Here is a 23,991-nt window from a genome sequence, read left to right on the forward strand (position 1 = left end):
AATGCATGTCAACCTGACCTCTAGCCACCAGCTCCCAGGTCTCTTTACCTGCAGGAGTTTTCTGGTTGCTGGAACCCATTCAAGAAATTTGCAGGATTTGCATGTAAGTATTCCAATGCCCTTGCCACTCAGATGGCCTAATTCAGAAGCATGTTCCACACCATGTCCCTGAGTTCCCCCTCCCATCAGGACTGCACCCCAGCTGGCCAGTTGTAATGTGGGGGTGAAAGAGAAGCAAGCCTAACTCCATTTTGATATAATTCCTTTTCCAGAGAATCAGTGGGAAGGCAAAGTGGGCCTGATTCCATTCTGTTGTTTTGCTACAGTTTATTGCTTAAAAAAACAAAAAAACAAAAAAAACAGTTCTGCCTGTGTCCCCATCCATTGCATGGTATTTTAAGTGCATTTGGTTAGAGCTGTTAGATTGTGTAGAAAGTAACTAACTACCTTTGGGACAACAACCCCCCATGATTATGTTAAGGTGGTCTTCATGCCATCTGTATATGAAAAGAGCAAGTTTAATCCCACTTTACTGTTTACTCCTTTTCTGTTACATTCCATTCCAATTGTATAACTGTGAGTGCATTCAACTAAAGTTGTTAGTGATGCAAATTACTGACTGCACTTGTAGTTATGTCCCTGATGATTATTGCTTTACACCCCCTCACCCCCCCACCCCACATTCCCTTAGGACATTGTAGATTGTACCTGCTTTGTTAAGGAAGAATTGCTAATTGCTCTCTGGATGATAGCATTGTGTAAACTAACCACCCAACCCTTGTGTTCTTCCCTAACTGCTGCTTTCGCTTTTGTGACTATGTTTACTATGTTTATTTGCCCACTAGAAATATTTTGCCTTATAAAAGTCCAAGCCTCAAACAACTTGGGGCTGCTCTCAGAAACCCCATGTTGGGACATGGAGGCATTTGCCAGCCAGCTCATCAGTAAAGGACTCCTCTTTAATTTAACTTGTCTGGTGGTGTGGTCTTTGGGGGAACTCCTGGGCATAACAGTAACTGGCTTCTAGCTTCAACTTGCCACCATCCTTCTCTTCCCTGCCTCACCTCCTTGATTCTCTACTGGCATTTCCTGGAATTGCCTCCTCCCAAAATTACTTCCACATGAATTCTTGTTTCTGGATTTGCTTCTTGAGGAACTCAAACTAAGACAAGGGTTATCACATCCAAGCAGAAGAAGAACATCTGGGAAAACATGTGGATGTGAACCATCAAGGTGCTTTTAGGAAATAAAACCAGCTGTGGATGGCTGAAAGGAGTTATATGGAAACTGCACCACCTGGATCTACTGTGGTTACATAATAAAGGGCCTTCTGAGCCAGTTGGGGTGGTGGTTAACCTTCTGTGTCAACAAAACTGGTTAACATTTGGTTAAACATTATTCTGGGTGTGTCTGTGAGGGTGTTTCTGGTTGAGATTAACATGTAACAAGAAGACTAAGTAAAGCAGATCACCATTCTGGTGTGGGTGTTTCTGTTTTAATCAGTTCAAGTCCTGAATAGAACAAAAAGGCTGGCCCTTCTGAGAGTAAGAGGGAACTCCTTCCTTCCTGCCTGCCTGCATGGTGCTTGAACATTGTTTTTTGTTTGTTTTTTTCTATCTTCACATTTAAAGTGAAACATTAATTCTCCCTGGTATCAAGCCTGCCAGCCTTCAGGCTAGAACTGTAGCTTGTTGGCTCACTGGTTCTTATGAGAGAGGATGCCCAGAAAAAGTGTGGTCTAAGAGAACAGAGGTCTTCTCAAGGAGACCCCAAGGACACACCTACAAGGTCCTCCCTGTGGTGACTCAGCTCTTAGGAATTTGTAGATGTAACTTCCTGGGACCTAGAAACTTCCACTTCTGTAAAAGCCAGAGCTCACTTCTCCAGTTTGATTCAAAGTGACCAATGAGAAAGGTACCCATGGGCCAGAACTTTTTTGACTAGGGATGAAAAGGAGAACACTGAGCCAGTCGGGTAGCACAGCTGTTTTGAATTCTTCTGTGCCATTGCTCCACCAGCTGAAACAAAGCCCTTCCTCTTTTAAACATGGTGTTTGGGTGCTCTTTCTCTTCACTGGGACTCTCCTCTTCCTGGAACACTCAGGCCTTTGGACTCAGCCTGGAACTGCACCATGAGCTCTCCTGGCCCCCGGCTTGCCTGCTGCCAATCATGGGACTTAGCTTCCATAACTGCATGAGCCAGTCCTTGTAAGAAATCTCTCTTCTTTATGTGTGTGTGTATATGAGATGTATATAGTACATGTATATTCTATATATGTGTGTGTTATATTTCTCTGCAGAACCCTAATATGCCATGTTGAAGCGTTTAAACTTTATCTTGAAAATTGCTTAGTGATCAAACAACTTTATGTGGAGGAGTGACAAACCATCTTTTTTTGAAAGAAAAAAATTCTCTCTTTTAAATGTCTCTCTTTTCATGAGAAAAATTTACTAAGAAAGTATAAAACACATACCTTAATATTTTGGTATTACACGTATTAAAGTCAAGCATAGAGTACTTGTGGTCTGCAAAGCACCTACTGTGCCCTTACACATTAATGAAATCCAATTTATTTCAACAGTATTCTATATAATATGCTTGTTGGAGTCATACTTATACAACAAATTTCTAGCAAGAATTTTTTCTAGCAAAACCAGAACCTGAAAAGACTGTATGTATCTGTGGTCCCGTTAAACCAGTGGTTCTCAACCTTCCTAATGCAACAAACCGAATCTTTAATACAGTCCAAAGGGGTCATGACCCACAGGTTGAGACCCACTGCTTAAAACAGCTATTCAAGCATCAGACAGTTTTGGTAGAGGACAAAAATGAAATAAAAGATTTCTAGCCACAGTGATATAAATGTCATTTCAAAGAATCCATCAGATGATATTGTTCTGTGTGTTCAGAAATGCCAATTCCAGAAAATCTCCTTCCCTTCCCAAGAATAGACCCCATGGAGGCTAAAGCTCCATTTCCTCTTAAGGGGCCTCTTTGATGTTAATTTCATAATAGATGCTGTTTTTATTCACTGCACCACTGTCTGTCAGATTAGCCTGCTGAGTTCTACACAAATACATGGATAAGACTAAAGTTCTTATTTTGATAAAAAATGTATCTGAAAACCAACTAATTTCTCATAAATAACCAATTTGGGGTAACAGCTAACTTTCTATACTTCAGAAGCTCCTTCATAAGAAAGTGTCTAACCTCCTTCGAAGCTTATAATATCTATTTCATCTTCTAGGGGAGACAGATTTTTGTCTTAATTATTGTACATTTTTTTTGAGCAGCACCCCATTTCCCAATAACAAATAGTCCATGCTTCTTTGAAAAATGAATATACCATGGGGTTTTGAAAGGACTTGTGCTTTGTCTTAGCCTTTTACCTAGAACCCCCCAAATTAATATAGTATTTGGGGGACGTGGAACAAACAAAAGCAAAACCTCACAGAACTTCAGAACTTTATTCTAAAGCAGAAGTTCTCAAAGAGTCCTCTCTGGATCAGCTATATCATTATCACCTGGTAACTCGGTAGGAAGTAAATACTCAGCTCCCACTCAAGATCTATGAATCCCATGCTCATGGGGAGGGGCCCAGAAATTGGGTTTTAAATAAGCCCTCCAGGTGATATTCCTGCATGGTGAAGTTTAAGACCACTGTTCTCAAATACTGAATGATATTGTTGGGTTGAAGAAGAGTCTTTCATAAAAAGTAGGTATCCATCTCTTCAGATATCTAAGCTGTCTCACTAACGCTAATGTGGCATGAGTTGCCCAAACCATGTGGTCGCTGAGTCTGAGAAGCAGGCCAGCTCTCCATAAGACACTGCACTTCCTTTGGTGCTTCTCACCCAGCTACCATGCAGCTAGATGGTCCTTGGCCAGGATTCTCAGGTTGGCTAGGACTGCGGTCCCCAAAGCCCAGGCTGCAGACAGGTACAGGTGTGTGGCATGTTAGGCACCATGCCACACAGCAGGAAGTGAGCGGCAGGGGAGTGAGCGAAGCTTTATCGATGTTTACAGATGATTCCCATGGCCTGCATCGCTGCCTGAGCTCTGCCTCCTGTCAGCTCAGGGGCAACATTAGATTCTCACGGGCAGCATTCCTACTGTAAACTGCATGTGAGGGAGGGGTCTCGGTTGCAGGCTCCTTATGAGAATCTAATGCCTGATGATCCGAGTGGGGATGTTATGCACTTGAATCATCCCCAAACCATCCCCATCTCCAGTCTACAGAAAAATTGTCTACTATGAAACCAGTTCCTGATGCCAAAAACATTAGGGACCACTGGGCTGGGAGACATGTATGTGGATGGAGACAACCTTCAAAGAGGCTTGTAGGTTCCTAGGAAAGGAGGGAGGGTTTTGTGAAGGAGACAGTTGTCCTCATGAGCTAATAAGGCACCCTCTCCACCCCTAAGAGAGGAAAAGAAAAACCCAGTCATCTGAAACAGATCTTACAATTTCCCTGTCAAAATTTCAGGGACATTTACACATATGTGCAGATTAAGAAGAACAATGACAATAATTCTCTTGTGAGCTTTATTTCATGTGCTCCTAAGTTTTCTCCCTTAAAACTTACTTACCATAGGCTTCTTATACAACCCTTCCACCCACAGTGTTTTAAGAGGCTTTCAAAAGCACCCTGCAGGAGTCTCTGCCTTCTCCAAGTAAGGAGCGTATAGTTGTGTCTGTTTTATCAGAACTTCCTAATGAGATCAAACTCTGCTTAGTCAAGGCTCATGTTCCCGTCTTCATTTGTTCTGCTGTTTATCAGCATTTGCTCCCCTCACTGCACGCTCCCCCCTCTTTTGAAGGGACGGATTGCATTCTGTCTATGCCTGCTGCTTATTCCTGTATTGGGGTTGCTTGGTTACAGCAACACTTCACTGGATTTTCATTGAAGGCAAAATGTGTTTGTAGCTTTTGAGGCCCATCAAGTGGAAATGGTTAGCACCCATCTCCTAAGAAGGCAGTTAACTCATTTATGTTAAATTACAGAGAACATGTCTTGTAGAATTCTAAACATCGATATGATCAGCACATTATAAGTGCACCAATGTGCCGTGTACCTGTAAATATTCATGATTAAAGAAAATGCTGAATTCTTCTACTCTGTAGCTTTTTTATGCACTGAATGTGTCATTTGGAAAGAAAAACTACATTCAGACTGGTTAAACAGTTTTCCTTGTGCTTTTTCATAAAAATCTTATTCAAAGACTACAAGTATATTAGTTTTTCTCTTGCTGGTATAACATACTTCTACTTAATGGCTTAAAAACAGCACTAATATATTACCTCAGAATTCTGTAGGGCAGAAGTCCCACATGGATTCACCTAGGCCAGCAGTTTTCAACATGTGGGTCGCAACCCACAGGAACTGTATTAAAGGGCTGCGGCATTATGAAGGTTGAGAACCACTGACCTAGGCTAAAACTACCAACCTACCTGTTGGCTGGAATGCATTCCTTTCTGGAAACTCTAGGAAAGAATCTGTTCCCTTGCCTTCCTAGCTTCTAGAGCAGTGATTTTCAACTGGTGTGCCAGGAGAGGATCTTAGGTGTGCCACTGAAAATTTTTAAAGATCATTTGTTAAATTATTTTCGAAAGAAGTTCAAAGCACAGTAAGTATATTCTTTTTTTTTTTTAACTCTTTTTTGGGATCAATATAATTTAAGTATGCCATGGAAGTTTAACTATAGGTTCATGCATGCTGTGAGATAAAAAAGGTTGAAAAGCACATTGCTTAGCTAATAGCCCCGTTCTCCACCTTCAGAGCCAGCAGCACCATGTCCCTCTGGATTTTCTTTTCTACGTCATGGCTCCCTCCAACTTTCCTCTTTTGATTCTCTTTTCTGATTCTAAGAACTCTTGTGATTACATTGGCCCCACCCCAATAATCCAAAGTAATATTTCTATTGTAAAGTCAGCTAATTGCAACCTTAACTCCCCTGGCAATCTCATTTTCCCTTTGCAGTGTCACCTAATACATTCACAGGTTCTGGAGTTTAGGACGTAGACATCTTTGGGTGGGAAGTTTTATTCCCGTTGCACCTGGTAAATCAGGAAGAAGTCTGCTTTGCCTAAAAATGTGACTGAGAAATAGAACTAGTAGAAAAAATTCTACTTAGTTTTCTGTGTGATCTAGTCCATAGGGTTACAATCATGGTCATTCTTGAGTTTTTGGTTCTTAACCTCATTCTCTCATAAAAGGGGCTTGTTCCTTTCTTTCCTTTTAAAATCTTCATTTTTTTTTCTTCCATCTCCCCCCTTTTTCTTTCTTTTTTAATATTTTTCAACTTTTGTCTATTTTTCTTCACTGTTTTGTGTTATAAAAGAACATCAAAAAGACAAATGATGAACTGGGAAATCTCTTACAGCACATTTGAAAGGATAAAAAAACCTTAATATACAATGAGTTTTCACAATTCAATAAGAAAAAGATGAATCAGTCAATAAAAATATACAAAGATATAATTACCAACATAAGAAATTTAGAGATATAATAAATAATTGGAAAGCCAAATTGTCCAAGTAAAAATGGACATTACTTATTAATTACCAGGGCAAGAGAAAGGAAAGAGGACATTTTTCAGGAGCTTTGGCACTCCTGGTGCAAATAAATAATTTGTGGCTTTTTTTTTTTTTTTTTTTTTTTAGCAGAAAAGTACCTTTAAACAATTATCCATATTTTCAGGACTCCCAAGGGAAAAACCATTACATTGTGGAAAGGCTTTGAAGACAGACATACCCAACTATGTGACTTTGGACAGTTTACTGAGCTTTCTTCAGCTTCTGCTCATTACCATCCCCATAAAAGCAGATGAGGAAACCATGCTAGAGCATGGTATTGGAAGACTAGTCTCTAAATCATGAACTGAAATAGTCTTTCTTAAATATAAGATCTATCACATTACTGTCACGATCAAGAATTTACTGTTAGTCCCAATTGCTTAATGCAAAGGGAAGAGTGTCAACATTTCTTAGGTTTACAAATCATATATAAGCACCTGACTTCATTTCACAACTTTTCCAATCTAAATTGCCCTTCTATCTCTTAGGTTGCTTACACAACACTTGACATCACTCCTTTGCGCCTTCTTATACGATCACTACAAGAGCACATTCTTCCTGAAACTTGCCCTATCTAACCTAGTCCTCATATGTATTTGATGCTGAATTCCTTGGAGCTATGACTATACCAATCTTATACTTGATTATTTGCTAATATTGTTTTCCAACTCTTCTGTATAACATATGCCTCTTCAGGCATACTATAAGAACTATATCCTAAATGTAGCATTGACCAAAGCCTTGGGAACTTAAGTATATGATAAATATTTGTACACTATGGACTAAAAGATAACAAATGATAGTGGAATAAACCTACAAAATCAATGAAAAAGGGGATACAAAAGACATAATGTGAATATTTTCTCTAGTTTGCTTTCAAAGAGTAGATCTAAATAAAATTTTTTAAAAGTATTATGGCCTTTTTCAGAGGCTACAAAAATTTATTTTAAAATTTTGAGAATTTTGCAATATATGTAAACAGCCGTGTTATGCCTTCATCATGCAGTACTAACAGCACTTAGTTTCTAGAAAAGGACTGATTTTTATATGAGACTTGGTTAATATCATCCCTGTCTTAGTCTTCCACAATAGAAGAACACAGACTGAGTAATATGTAATAAATAGAAATTTATTGGCTGATAGTTCTGGAGGCTGGGAGTCCAATGTCAAAGTATTGGCATCTGGCCAGGGTCTTCTTGCTGCATCCTAACATCACAACATGCAAGACATCACATGGTGGAAGGCAAGAAGAGGGTCCAGACTCACCCTTTAATAATGGCACCAATCCTACCAACAAGGTGAAGCCATCATGGCCTAACTACCTCTTGAAGGTCCTAACACTTAATACTGTTAGAATGGGAATTAAATTTTAACATGAGTTTTGAAACAGTCTCAGTCTAGGCTCATGTTACCTATTTATTTACTTAATAAATATCTGCAGTATATTTAGAAGTTCTCCAGATTCTGGAAGGTCAAGGAGATATTAGGAATGGTCTCTGTTTTCCACAAACTTACAAGGTAAAGAAGTCAAAAAAGACATAATAATAATATCAATGATATAAGGCCCAGGCAAAGCTGCCGTGCAGCAGTGTGGGAGGGAATGCATCTGGCAAGAGCGTGGATAATTTACTGACAGAAGTAAATGACAGAAATATATGGTCAAGAAAATAAATGAAAGATACATTTACAGCAATGACATCTATGACATGTTTGGGAGACTATAAGGAAGTCAAAATAACTGAGACTTGATTGATAATGTTCTTAATTTGTTTGGTTTAGAAAACAATAGATATCAATTAAAGATATAAAAATTCTCATCAAAATCAAAATTTGGAGTTTTCATTACCATGATTACACAAAGGTAGCGTTTCTCAGCATTATCTGTGTCTAAGAAGGTAAAATGGACGAGATCTAAATATATTGACATATTCAAATAAAACAAGTTAATAACATGTCTGTCAATATTTGAGAAAAAAGTCTATTCAATTTAGTCAGACATTGAGATATATTAAATGTTAAACAAATTTGCAAGGTATAATTCTCAAACTTGCATTAAATTCTGTCTTTTTCATTCTAATCATTTTAGGTTATATACAAAAATAAAATCTATGTTTAAGACCAAAAAACAATTCTAGTAAAGTTTATAATTTATAAGCTTATAATTCCTATATATTAATTTTATGTAGTAGTAATTTAATACGCATCATACTTTTTTATATGTGCATACTATTTTTCAATTTAATTTTTAAGGTATTTCTGATCTTCTTGCAATTTTATTTTATACTACTAATTATTTTAGAGACAGGGTGTCATTCTGTTGTCAGGTTACAGTGCAGTGGGCCACTCAGAGTTTGCTGTAGCTCTAAACTTATGGGATCAAGTGATTCTTGCTATTTTATAAGATTTATTATTTTATGTCATACTTGATAGATAATTCCCAAATAAAAGTGGGTCAACTGGTTAATTTTTTTTACAATGAATCAAGAAGGAGAAAGTATTTCAGTCTTTTTTTCTATTAGATGTTTTAAAATAGTGTTAAGTTATTTCTTAGACATAAATGGAATTTTCTGTATAGAGCAAATTTTCTTACAGATAGGTGACAGGTTTAGGATGAGCACATGTATATTCTGGGATTCATTTTTCTATCTTATTAATTGTCACAGTTACTTAAAAGATATATGTTAATTATATTTAACTACTAAGTTGCTGTGAGTATTGTGTATATGCTATATAAATGTCCTAGCTGGAAAAAAATGACAATCTTATTGCTTTCAGGGTTAAAAAATAAAGAGATGAGTAGATAGATTTTTCAGTCATAAATGTTTTCATTGTGAATAAATCAATTATATGTGGATCTAAGGGATTGAAAACTTCTAAAATTCCAATATTTCTGTGAGCTCATGAGGTAATTTTGTCAAACAGTTGTCACCAAACTAATGATAAAAATGAAAACTATAAGCCAAAGAAACAATGAATTTTGCTTGAGATATGTAGAAAGAATAGAGAATTTGTTCTTCCTTGCTCTGTTCATATTACCATTCTACACTTATCATTAAGTGCATAAAACCTATTTAAGACTTATTGATATTTTCTGAGTTCATACTCTAGATTCATGAGCAGTAAGAAATGAATGGAATAAGGAGTGGGTGGGAGCCGGGAGAACCCTGGCTGGCCTTGGTTGGGAGGTATACAAGGTTAACAGAGGTCAACATACTGAAATCTGTGGGTCAAAGTGAATGGAGAGGTTGCAAAACCAAAAGTGTGGACTAGAAGGGGGTCATTAATCCAGGAAGCCAGAGGTCAGGCCCAGGGCACAAGTTCCAAATACAGAGAGACAGAAAAGTTTGAGTTCGGCGTTGGCAGTCAGGACACTGTAAAATAGGCCAAACCAAAGGCAAAAACTACTTCAGTGCCTGGATGGTACGAGAAGAGGGGTTCCATTAGGTAGAGGTTCTCAGCCTCTGTACTACTGACATTTGTGGCTGGATGATTCTCCGTTGTTAGGGGCTGTCTTGTGCATCATGGGATTTCACCAATATCCCAACCTAACAAATGCAATCAGTGTAACCTTGTTTCTTGTACCCTCGATGAATCCCCAACAATTAAAAAAAAAAAAAAGTAAACAGTATCCCTGACCCCTAATCACGAGATGCTAGTAGTCTCTCCCCTCCTAGAATAGTGAAAAACAAAAATGACCCCTGGAGGGAAAAGTCACTCCTAGTTGAGAGAATCACTGCAGTACACAAGTGCAAGCTTTCCCTCAAGGGAGAAGAGGAGGGGGTTTAATCATCATACCCCTCTCGAGCTTCCAACACCAAGATTCTTTGAAACAGTTATAAGACTGTATGTTCTTTATTGTTATTCTGAGAAAAATTAATATCCCCAAGTTCTCTATTAGGACTTATATTCTAATAATAAAAAAAAAAATCAGTTTTCCCATTCTAGACTAGGAATTGTCTTTTCTTTTTACATCCAATGAAAACTATGTGCAATAAATTCTACAAACTAAAAAATACAATCCTTTTATGTAAAGAACAAAGATTGCTGAGTCGTATCACACACATATTACTTGCTGTAGGCCATGTAAATGGTGCACTGTAACTATAAATTATTTGCAACCCAAGTGTGTGACAATTGCATAAAACTGCCACACTTTACTACCAAATAATACATCTGGAAGGAAAAAGTCAAATGTGCTTTACTCCACAGCAAGATATAAAACCATTGAAAAAAACTTTGCTGCTGATTTCTCTCCCTGGAGGTTCCTACTGCACATCCATGATGCTATTATGGGCTAAACTGTGTCCCACCAAATTCTTACATTTCTAAAGTCCTAACCCCTCAGAATGTGACTGTATTTGGAGATAGGGCCTTTAAGCAGTAATTAGATTAAAATAAGATAATTAGAGTGGGTCTCAATCCAATATGATTTGTGTCTTTATAAAAAGAGAAAGAACACAGACAACTCAGAGAAAATGTCATGAGAAAATAGTCATCTGTAAGCCAAGGAGCAAGGCCTCAGAAGAAACTAACCCTGCCAACACCTGACCTTGAACTTGTAGCCTGCAGAATCATCAGAAAACACATTTTTGTTAAGCCATTCACTCTGCAGTACTTTGTTTTTACGGCCCCAACAAACTAACATAGACATTTGATTCTCCATCTTCTCCTACAGTCATGCTCATGCTGTGAGGCCTCTGGGTGTTTCCTTAACACTTACCTGGTCATCTGCAGTTAACAGAACCATGCTGCACAGATGACTTGGATGGAATTTTACTTTTAGATCAATGATAAAGTACTAATTTGACTCATATAGAAAAGTTTCCATGAGGACGTTTTTAGCCATGGCAGCTCTAAAAAATCATGGGCAGCAGATGACATTAGAAATGGGTCTTTCTCAGTCTCCAAGTGCATCCTAGCAGTTGACTTCAACCTTCCCTGAAGATGCTCTAAGAAAACTGACCTATTACCACGTCAGCAAGACAGATGCCATTCTCAGTTTTAAAATATAGTTCTGTTGTTTCCCAGCTGTATGCCTTATTTTCCATATCTAAAAAGTAGGGTGTCAGATTTGTTTAATACAGTTGCTGCCTTGTCATCTATTTTTAGGCCTAAATTTGACTCCCACTTGTATCCCATCACCTCTGGCCTACTTAAAACTCCCCCTCCTTGCGTGGCTGTGATATGTTCTACTTGTTCCTTATCCTGCTGACCTAAAACCCAACATATCCACAAGTGCTGACCACAATACAATCATTCGGTCAGTACAGGGTGATGTAAATAGGATTGTTTTCCTTAAGTTAGCTCATCTACAACCCACATAGAGAAACCTAGAGGATAAAGCACATGAATCCCAACAAAGGTATGTCCTCTGTCTTGCTCCCCACTTGGTGGTTGAGCTCCCTGCTGCCTCCAGACTTTATGTTAACCTCCTGAGGGAATTCTTAGCTCCGTTGGGACCTGTGAGTAATAAATTTCTTTTGTTTTATGAGTTTCAGCTTCACTTCCTCATTGTGTCTCACCTGACAAACACATCTGAACCTAACTTTTCTCTTCCCCACACCTACTCCCTGGTCAGAACTCCCCTAGACAGTGGCTATCTTGTTATACGGCCATTCTCAAGAGATCAGGATCAAATCAGAAAGATACCATAACAATAGAAATTACAACACTGGATTAATATGATGCCTACTGTCTCATAATTATCATGAAGACTAATTCATTTAACATATGTAAAGAAATGAATGGTATGTCTGAGAGAAGGCAATTCAAAAATCTTTGAATTATTATAAATTATTAATATTAGTTATATTAGCATTATATAATGTATCAATTATATTATTCACTGTTTTGATATTAATATTAATTATTATTGAAATATGATTAATATTAGATAGTAGTTACAAGTATTGTTTCTTTAGTATCATCTCTTTGGGTCTAACTTTTATTGTTTTCTCATTTATTTTACCTCAGATTCTAATTATAAAAGTTACAGACATAAGATTAAAGTACCCCTAAACAGAGATTTGGTTTAATATAAAAATGACTTTTTTTTAAAAAAAGATAGGGGTCTCACTCTGTTGCCCAGGCTGAAGTAAAGAGGCTCAATCATAGCTCACTGTAGCCTCAGACTCCTGGGCTCCAGCAATCTTCCTGCCTTGGCCTCCTAAGTAGTTGGACTATAAATATGTGCCACCACACCTAGCTAATTTTTCTCATTATTTTTTAAGAGACAGAGTCTTAGTATTTTTCCCAGGCTATTCTTAAACTCCTAGCTTCAAGGGATCCTACTACCTTGCCCTCATCAAGTATAGGATTATTGGCATGAGCCATCATACCCTGCCTAAAAATAACTTTTTTTCTAAGCTATTATCATGACTGCATTGGGAAGGGTTATGAATACTAGTTGGAGATATTCTGAATAAGTAAGTCTGGGGAAATATATGGCAAGTCAGAAAACTTATTTTCTAATCAAAAATAGTATGGTTATGAATTAACCATAAATTCAAAATAAGGACAGATAATGTGTATCATCCTATTGTGTATTTAGAATTTACAAATGGCTGATGCCTCAATGTTGCAGAAATACTTCACAATTTTTGACGATTTTGACATTGTGTAAAATTTACTTACTATTATAAATATGCACATAAAATAATTTCATGAACACAATGAGCTTCAATGCATTGATTGAGACCGAGGATGATTTTATTATTATTTCACTTGCTCAAGTACCGAGATGCATTTTCAAATTTATTTAAAGTAGCAATTTTTCAATCAGTAATTTATTTGCATGGTTTTTAATATACTCTAGACTCCTAAAACTGCCTCTCTTTTTTTTAATTTGTGGTGTGTTGTTTGACTCTGCATCTAATACCTGCTGATAGATTTGTTTCAATACCAACAGATTATAATTATGCAATTATTTTTTATCATATGTTGGAGTGAAAACACGTTTTTATTTTAGAAGCTGTGAAAATGAATGTGATGTCATTTCTAAACATTTCTGGAGTCTAAAATTTATAAAAATCTTATACATTATGCTTTAATATTGATAAGACATGAGAATATTTGCTTCGTTCATCATAACAAGCCACATTCTTTACATAATAAACACTACCTTTTAATAATACTTAACACATCTGAACCTAGCTGTGCATAAATCACTGTGATTATAGACGAAAACAAGAGAAAAAGATGGAACAAAAAGACTGAAATAAAAAAGGTCATCAGATTATGGTGGCAAGAATTTATTTAATTCAATTTATCTCAATAACTACTTATTAAATGGCTATTATGTGCTCCGTACTCTGTAAAAAAACACCGAGGGCTTTAAAAAAGGAGGAAAGGTGAAAAAAGAAGGAAGAAAAGACAGTGGAAGAGAAAGAAGCAGAGAACAAAAATATCATAACCATAATTTTGTTCTTCAACACATGGGCGTCTCTCAGGAATTTACATTATGTTTCAGTTAGAGACATACTTTAGTTAGAGCCCCAAATTAAACATATTTAGTGGATTAACCTTTCAAATCTCAAATTAGAGAGAACTTCAAATTACACTTGTAGGGGTGTCGGTCTTTCTTGTTCTGTGCTACACATTGGAAGAAGATGACTTGTCTCGGGCCACACATTAAATAAACAAACATTAACAAAAGATGGTGGGCAATAAAATAGATTTGTGCGTAATTTTCACAATATCTGACACCACAGAGAAGCAGAACAGCCCTCACGCAATCTGTGGGCGGCTTGTCGGCTGCAGGTTGGACACCCCTGACCGTTGACCATCTCTTCTGGACAGCTACCCACACCCCACTCTGACCTTCGGGCTGGGCATCCTTCTTATTGTTGCCTGTGACAAGCTGTTCAAAAGGAAAAATGTGTGCCAGCACCCATCTTTCACTCCTTCCTGCCTGCCAGAATCTCCTGCTATGTGAAAAACTACTTTGAATGGAAATGGAAACCTTAAAGGAAAGCTCTTTGAAAGGCAAACACCAACAATGATGATAGTAGCTTAAAAGTTCCAGGAAGCAATTCTTGCCATAGCCAAGGAAAGCACTTTGGATACTGTGACTTTAATGGCATCATAAAAATAACAAGGCATTAAACAAGCCTTTACCTTAATAGGCTGGTAGAGGAAGAGTGAAGGGAAATATTCAAATTACCCTAATCCAACCACTGGCACATTCAATCGATGAAAATCTATTACTTGGGCGGTGCCTGTGGCTCAAGGGGTAGGGCGCTGGTCCCATATGCCGGAGGTGGCGGGTTCAAACCCAGCCCCGGCCAAAAAAAAAAAAAAAAGAAAAAGAAAATCTATTACTCAAGGTTCTTTAACAACCCTGAGGTTTCTCCGACATTCTAAAAAGAAGTGTGAAATGAGTACCATTCTCAGATTGCCCTAGAAAGTGCTACTATTGTCTGCAATCTGGGCTGAGAAAATTGGGGAGGAATAGGGATGGAATTCAGAAATAGATGGAATTCTGACTACAAATGTAAGTGGGCTCCTTATGACTACCAAAAAAGGTGTTTAACATGGTACATGTGGGCTGGAGATGTAGGTAGATGATAAACTTATGAGTTGGAGACAGATGTTGTAATTTAGGCCTGAGGGATGGCCTTTAGAATTTATTTAACTAGCGCCTTATTTTAGGTGTGAGGGACTGAGACCCGAGAGGGGACCAGACTTCCCCAAGACAACACAGTGACCTTATGGGGCTGCGAGTTATCGAGCCTAGACTTCCTCCACCTCATTCAGTTCTTAGAAACCATGATGCCCCCTGGTGGCAACGCCTGGGAGTGGAAACCACAACTGTAACAGTCCTAAAGATGTGAAACCAAATATAGGTACAAGTGAGGTCTCCACTTCTTCAATCCTCAATTATGAAGAAAACAACAAGTTGTTTTACTCACCAACAGGGAAAACCTCGCTCATTTTCTTTTTGTAGATTTTGAAGTCAACTTCTAAGAAGACACAGAAGATGATCCGATCCACCTAGAGGCAAACAATAAAGACTCAGAGTGAAAGGAAAGATGGTAATTGCCTCCCCAGAACATGGTCTTAGAACGAAAACAAATGGAGAAACCTCCTATGTATTTTTGGCATCATATTGGTAACTATATCAGAGCATTGAGGTTCAACGGTATGTGTGTCTGAATGTGTGTGTGCACTCTGTATATAAATAAACCTGCGGGCTCTTTGGTGGAAAGATGTTCTATAAATCAAATAAGAAATAATAAATGACAATAAGCCACTTTGCAGCAAGCTATAAATAAGATCTGAGATTTTGACAGGAAACCTAGACTTTATGTCCTATAAAACAGCCGTGTGAGAGAGGTACAGCAGAGCGATAATAAAGTATGTCAATAAACAAAGAGCTCTTTGTCCTACTCATGTTAGACAAATATATTTGTCAACCATGTTAGTATTTGAACATGGCCTAAAAAGCTTCCATGCAGTTTAATTTGCATGAAGTCACTTGCTTTTAGCTCAACATATTTGGAAACGCAACAGAAATAAAATATAACTAGTTGATACCGACACAAGGTCAATATAACATTTGAATTTGGTAGATAGTACTGAATAAGTAAATACCACATCTAAAGTAAAATGTGAGTGCTCATCTTTTTTTTTTTTCTGTTTTGAGTGAGCTTCTGTGTGTAAGGAATTTCTCTGAAACATTCAGAGAATAAAATGGTAAACAGAGAAGAGAGACGGAATGTACATAATAGCTTGCATATATCTGTTATTAAATCAGTGACTCAATTTTATGTCCTGAAAATAAATATCCCTTTAGCTCCTTCATTTTAACAATGTAAAAACAGTTAAAAACTACTCCATCTATAAAACCTCAAATGAGAAATTGAATAGAACATCAAGTGAGTTATTTTCTCATGGCAGTAAGAAAAGGAAGTAGGGTATACATGTGACATGACAACAGGGAACGCAGATAGATGACTCCACCTACCCCCTCAGCCTTCCCAGCCTGTGCAATGCAGATCTCCCTAGTATGATACCCTGTTTCCCCGAAAATAAGACAGTGTCTTATATTAAGTTTTGCTCCCAAAGATGCGCTAGGTCTTATTTTCAGGAGACGTCTTATTGGTCCTGTGAGTAGGTCTTATTTTCGGAGGATGTCTTATTTTTGGGGAAACAGGGTAGTTCCCAGCAGGAAAGACCAGCTACAAGAGGTGAGAAGTGGGGATTGGTACATCAGGAATCACCAGGGTTGCCTGTTGGATGCCCAGAGACTTGGCTCCCTAATCTCCGCACAAGCCTAGACCTCATCTAGGGCACCTCCTGGCACTTATTGGATTTCCACACTGTAATTATCAAAGACCATGCAGTCCCCATAACTGCCCACATAGGACAGAATATGAGAGAAAGCACTTGGTCTTCAGAAATAGAAGGACTATGGTACAAATAAACATGTCGTCTTTTCCCTGATGTCTGATCCTGTCTGCATATCATTAATGCTTTCTGCAAATGCAAACACTGTCATTGACAACTCATCCTCCAGGTGAACTATAAATTTAGTTGAATAAATGATCAGCTCTGTGCAATAATTGATGATCATATCCACTCTCCTCATAGCATATTTATGTCTTATGGCTGAAGCTCAAAATCAGAATGTTAAGTGGTAGAAAAGAGATGCAAAGAACACAGTCTATGATATCGTCTATACAGATTTTTAAGACATAAAGATACAGCAGTGTAGGGAATCCATTAATAAGTGTTGTTAAAATGGTTAATTGTATGCCCATTTGGCCAAGATGGCTCCATTGTCCTGGAATTCTTTATAAACAAACTGAGCATAAATAGTAAACTGAAACTTAAGCTCTGGTGAAACCAGAAACTGCCAAGTAATCTCTAACCAGAGGATTTCCGCTAAGATGACCCAAATAAAGTTATTACACTTTAACCAACCAAATACTTCCTCCACCTTTCTTTCACTTTCACACTATAGAAGCTGTCCACGTACCTTTGGTGGAGCCCAAAACCATCTGCAGTCTAAAGCTGCCCAATTCATGACTTGCTGTCTGCTCAGACAAACTCTACAACTTCAATTTATCTTTTAGCACCACTAATATATGGAAACATACAAAGGAATGTCACATGTAACAGGATGATGATTTCCAGGAAAGGAAGAAAGGTAAAGGAAGTGATAGGTAGGGATTTAATTGGATAGTTAATATTTTGTTTATGCAGAAAGAGGACAGATTTGAGAAATTATGGCAAATGTATAATAGCTATTAATTATGGGAGTAGGTACAAAAAAATACCCTATACTTTTCAGTATATTTGAAATACTTCATATTCAAAGGTCCTGATATTAAAAATAAGACCATGTTACGCCTCATTACCTTTCCTTAGATACAAACTACTCTCAAAGCACATTGAATTACCTGGATTTACCAAAGACCATAATTATTCTCATTTCTATACCTGAGATGGTTGAGTTTTTTCTTCAGGCTTCAAATTGTCAGATTATTTCTAAAGTCACCTGACTGATCAAAAATAAACATGAGAAAATTTTTCCTAATGCAGATTTAAGAAGACCAAGCTGAACAGTTTCATTTCCACACATTTCCCCTACATTTAAGAACATTTAATATAAATTATGAAATCCTGAACCTGTGTATTCCTTGTATGAATAAATATGTGAATGAGTATATATGTGAGTTTGCGTTCGTATGTGGGGTGTCTACTGGTAATGCTGTTCTTTGCTAAGTGCACTTTTAAAACATTGTATAGAACATATACAGATTCTTTAAATACTGTAAGAAATTCTAATCACTTTTTAGTATATTAAGCTTCGTTATAATGGAAATGGTTTGGGTTCAAAATCTAGCAGCTTAATTTATTTTCCCAGAAAAAAAAATGGATAATGAAGATGAAACACTTTTATTTAAATAATTGAAGGGCCCAGTTTCTTGCCCTTACTTTTTGACACTGAAACACTGAAATATCTTGGAAGCAAGTTGAATCCAAGAATTAACCTCATTCCCCAAGTGTTCATGTATGTATTTGCATTTGTATATATGGTACAAACATATTCTCTGGGGTTATTGTTGAACAGGAGCTCATTGAGTTGACAAACTCTGTGTTTATAATCTCACCATCGGTACTGATCTCGGTTTGTGGCAGATTGTGTTCTCTAAGATGCCTGCAGTGGGCTATCTCTTTCATAGCTCTTCTTCAATATAAGATTGACACTCTTCTCATTGAGAGGCAAAATCCATACTTCTTCCACTTGAATCTGAGAGGCCTGTGACTATGACAGAAATGTTGTCATGTGATTTTGAAATCCACTTTGTAAAAGGCAATATAGTTTCTTTGTGGTCCTCTTGGGAGGTGTATCTTTTACCCAACCTTCATGCCATGAGGATTTGGAGAGCTCACATGGGGAATCCACATGCAGCTGTTCTGGCCAACAGGCCTAGCTGAAAGTGGGTAGCCTAGAGGTGATTTCAACTCCAGGCTTCTGAGCCACCCCAGCTGATGGTACATTGAGCAAAGATGAGCCGTTCGTACTAAATTCTGATTGCAAATTAATGTGCAAAACATAGAGCTATACAACTAAAAGTTTTATATTCTTTCAACTTCACCCTATGCCCATTTTTCTGGAGTCTCTTGCTTTTATAATGTAGTAATTGACTACCGTTGAAAAGCTTAGAGTGAATAAATCAAGTAAAAGCCACAGTGGGATGACAAGAAGAATATGAAAAATCTAATTGTTACATGGCTGGGAGATTGGAAATTTGACTTGTGCAAAGGAGGAAGGGCCCGGGTGATCCATTCTAGTCCAGATAAATTTCAGGAGAACCTGTAAGAATGCTTCACTATTGAGGCCCAGGAGTGTGGTTTCAATTTTTTTATATATATGTTAGGCAGCAGCATAATTTTGTGTAATAGTGGTTCTTGAGAGACCCATTCATTATTCATCAGATATTAAGTGAGTACCTTCAATTTGCTGGCACTACCCCACATGCCATTCACCTGCTGGAAAACAGGAACCTAAAAATTGAGTGATTGTTTTTCCCACAGCTAAGCAATTAATTAGTGGGAAAAAAACTACTCAGGATCTTGTCTTCACATCCATCTTTCAGCTCTTTAACAGAGACATGGGCGATTGAATTTGTCGGCCTGTCACCAGTTCTGTGACCTTGGGCACGCCATAATCTCTCTGGACCTCAGGTTTTACATGTTAATAAAGAAATGATTGGATCATCGTAAGTGTCTTACTTTTCTACACTTCTGTTATAGTATATCTCTGCAGCAGTTTTGCCTACATCAACTTAGTTAAGATAGAGCCACATTTCTCTGAATGGTTCCGGGTTGGCCACAGACATGCACAGGGCACAGGCACAGCTGCAGCTGTTGCACCAGAAAGGTGGGTGTAGGGCTCTGGGAAGGTCCTGCATCTTGTAGCTCATCACCTTGGCATGGGGTAGAGCTGGACCCATAGCTTCTCTAGCTCCTGATGGCTCCCCTGCCATGGGCTGAGTCCTGGCCTGGGCACACATGGAGCTCTGCAGCAAGGACACCAGCTCCAGGGCATCACAGCTTTGGATGTGATGCAGTAAAGGACAGATACACAGTTCATCTACGAAGGTTCTCATTTTTCCTTCTGGCTTCCACTGTGTCCTTGCTCTCTCCCACTTTGCACCCAGCTTTCCTTTCGACCACCTGTTCTGCTGACATACTCCTGATGCAGAGGCAAGGGCCTTCCATAGACTTCTCCATCAACTTTCTATCCTGGCTATTAGTTGAAGGGCCCAGTTTCTTACCCTTACTTTTTGACACTGAAACACTGAAATATCTTGGAAGCAAGTTGAATCCAAGAATTAACCTCATTCCCCAAGTGTTCTGACAGTCTGCTCAGCCAACTGTCTCCTTCTGAAGTTACTTTGCCAATTTCTCCTACAATTGTAGAAGAGCTAATCCCTATAACACATCCCTTATTGCATATCATTTACAGGGTTCTGCTTTCCTAATTAAACTCTGATGTAATCTTTAATGTCCTGTCATTGACTATTATATAGAGAAATGTAATAAAGAACAAAAAACAACGATGTTCTATTTTAGAAGTGTATGGCTTGTCAAGAATTCTCAAATTCCAATTACTTCCTTTGAAATCAACTTCTGTTGGTCCTAGCCCATGTTCTTGGCACACTTTCTAAAGTGGGCCTCTACTCTTTTGTAATTAAAGTAACTTTGTATATTTTAAATTACTTACTCTTTTCTTTTATGAATAAGTCATCAATAAACTCAGATGGATCCCGAGTCTAAAACATAATAACAAATAACACAAAGGCTACCATATTTTTCAGAATTAACAGCTTGACTACTGTCCTCCTTAGATCTTATACTAGAAACTTATGAAGAATCTGCATGGCAAGGGCATGGTCTAGGTCCTGACACGTGACAGGCATGCCGTAATCCACAGAGTGTGTGTTTAGGTAAAATGTATGTATGTAGCAGATGCTTTTTAAGGATTTGAAGTTTCAGAACCAAAAAATATCATATTTAGGAGGTAGGTTTCCAGAGAACAGAATTATAGATGAGTCTGGGAAAAGCACTGTGTAAAGGGCATGAGTCATTTACTGTCACCAACAGTCATCTTATTTAGTGACGTTGAGTACGATGGCTTTTCAGCCCAGTGGTGATGTTTTCATATAGGGCACCTAATAGTTTCACAATGGCGACAGTGATGTCCTCTATACTGGGATGTATCAAAAGCTGAAAGCTTTTTAAAGTGAAAAGATAATATCAAGTATTGGCAAGAATGTAAACTAACAAGAACTTTCATAAACTGCTTTGAGAATAAAAATTGGGGCAACCTCTTTGGAAATGATTTGGTAGTATCTACTAAATTATCTGAATATGCACATACCCACTAATCTGGCAATTTCATTCCAAGGTAGACCCCCAGTAATATCTGCCCACGTGTTCTCTAAGACACACATTTCAGAATGTTTTTGGCAGCACTTCTTGCAGTAACTCCAAATTGTAAGCTGCTTAAATGACCAGAGCAGCAGAATAAATAAATTATGATGTGTTCATATAATGTAATATGGAAGGGCACTGATAATAAAATTTTAAACTACACACTATAATATAGGGACATCTCATGAGGCTAACGTTGTGTAAAAGAATCCAGAATAAAAGAGTACACGCTGGATAATTCCACTTTTATAAAGTTCAAAAACTTTATAGAAAATAGGCAACATCACCACCGATGGTGTTAGGAGTTTAATGCAGCAATTACACCGGGCTGAGGGTTGGTGGAAAGCAATGGAGGGAAATGCCTTGGGTCCAGATTTTTTGATCTGCACGCTGGTTTCCTGAATGTGCTCAGTTTGTGAAAATTCATCAAGCTGTGTGCTCAGGGTCTATGTTCTTTTCTGGTTGTTATACTTCAATAAGAAATTTTTAAAGGTTAAAATCTTATGTTACAGTTGTCTTGGTCAACAATCAAAAATCTATTTTCATTGACTTCGAGGTCAAAAAAAGCCCTTTAAAAGCTGACCTCCTAAAGGCAATCTCTCTCTCTGTTTCCACTTATGCCAACTGTAGCTCACCCATGAAAGCATAAAAAAAGTAAAGATGTGTGTCTTTCACCAAGATATCCATTAATCCACAGCTGGGGTTTTTATACCCCATAAACCCGATGACATAAGTTCTATTAATCTTTTTTCAGCATCTTATTCAGTGCCCCTGAAGAGGGCTCCACAGTGAAGCCAGTTTGGAATATCTGCTACACTCAACCTCCATTTTTTATGGCTAACCAGTCACAGGGCAGCTGCCACAGCCAAGATTATACTGTGTTCAGCGGTATCAGGAGAATGAATGGATTCTGATGAATGTAATTTGCTTCCCCAATGACAAACATTAAGAAATCTGGGATGCATGCAAATGCTGCTTCAACTGGGGACTGATGGAGGGCTATTCCATGTAAAATTAGCCTGGTGGACAGAAGCCTTCCTGAAAAAGAAACCAACAACCTCCCCAGTGCAGCCTTGGACATGGGGAGTTTTCATAAAAATAGTGGCTGCTGCTGATAAGTGAACTAAATTTCAGGGCTTAAGTATGGAACTTGTTTAAAGATAGGTTTTGTGAGGGTGGAAGACTAGGATGACAGAAGCTTCCTCAGTGCGATGGGTAACTCCAGGTTAAACAGAGGAGCAAAGGGCGAGGTCACTGCTGACTAATTAAGAACAAGAAGATGGGATGCCTGGGCCCTAGTCCCTCCGCTCCCACCAAGTGGAGCAAAGGAAAGCAACCTGCTCTTCTCCAAGTCTGTAAATTTTCTGTTGCTACATAATGAATTATTACAAACTTAATAGTTTAAAACAATACTTTATTATCTTGCAGTTTCACAGCAGTTCGAAAGTCCAGGCACAACCTAGTTGGCTCTTCTGCTCAGTTTCAAAAGCTGCCATCACGGTGTTAGCTGCAGTGCAGTCCTCACCCGAGGTGCAGGGCCCACTTCCAAGCCCATTCAGGCTGTCAGCAGAATTTGATTCCTTGCAGTTGTAGGACAAAGGTACCCATTTTCATCCTACCTTGTTTCCCCGAAAATAAGACAGTGTCTTATTTTAAGGTGTGTTCCCAAAGATGCGCTAGGTCTTATTTTCAGGGGACGTCTTATCTTTCCTGTAAGTAGGTCTTATTTTCGGAGGATGTCTTATTTTGGGGGAAACAGGGTAGCTGCCAATCAGGGACTCCATCTGCCTTTTAAGACCACCTGCAATTCCCGATTATGTGTCTCCAAAAGGCAATTCAGGACATAGACGCTTTCTTTTTTCCAGCAAGAATGTTTCTCTATAATGTTCTTTATTCCCAACTTTTAGGCTCCTTTGAAGAGCCCACCTAATGAGGCCAAGCCCACCAGAATATCCATTTTAACTAACCATGCTTATTCAATACCCTAATCACATCTTTAAAAATTCTTTCCCTTATCAAGGGAGTGATTGTCCCACCATATTCATGGGTTCCACCCACACTGAAGGAGAGAAGAGTAATGCTGAACAGGTGTGTACCCCAGGGACAGCCATCATCATCTTGGAGGTCATGCTGGATTCTGCCTCCCGCAACCAATTGGCCTCATGTAACCAAATGCCTGTGTTCAAGTTGACATTACCATTCACCAGCTCTCTGACCTCCAGCAAGTTACTTAACTTTGTAAGGCTCAGTTTCCTCCACTCTAAAAATGACCTTCTGGGATTAGTGGCTAAATGCACACCTTTATATTTAGCTCACAGTTCTTTAAGTCCAAGCTCTGGCATGCTGTACCAGGGTCATGGTGTCACAAGGCTGAAATCAAACTGTCCTCTGAAGTGAGCTCTTATCTGGAGACTCTGAAGAGAAATCCACCTCTAAGTTTATTTTTGCTGTGGGCAGAATCTGGTGTTC

General features: G+C 38.3%; 1 protein-coding gene across 1 annotated transcript in view; it reads right to left on the reverse strand.

Annotated features, from left to right (window-relative positions):
- MACROD2 (mono-ADP ribosylhydrolase 2) overlaps nucleotides 1-23,991 on the reverse strand; it is a 2,256,418-nt gene that overhangs the window by 187,629 nt on the left and 2,044,798 nt on the right. Inside the window, exon 9 of the mRNA XM_053574070.1 lies at nucleotides 15,486-15,567. Coding sequence (XP_053430045.1) covers nucleotides 15,486-15,567 — 82 coding nt within the window. The remainder of the gene's footprint in view (nucleotides 1-15,485; nucleotides 15,568-23,991) is intronic.

The sequence above is a fragment of the Nycticebus coucang genome, chromosome 21 (assembly GCF_027406575.1).
Source record: "Nycticebus coucang isolate mNycCou1 chromosome 21, mNycCou1.pri, whole genome shotgun sequence".
In the NCBI taxonomy this organism is placed as follows: domain Eukaryota; kingdom Metazoa; phylum Chordata; class Mammalia; order Primates; family Lorisidae; genus Nycticebus; species Nycticebus coucang.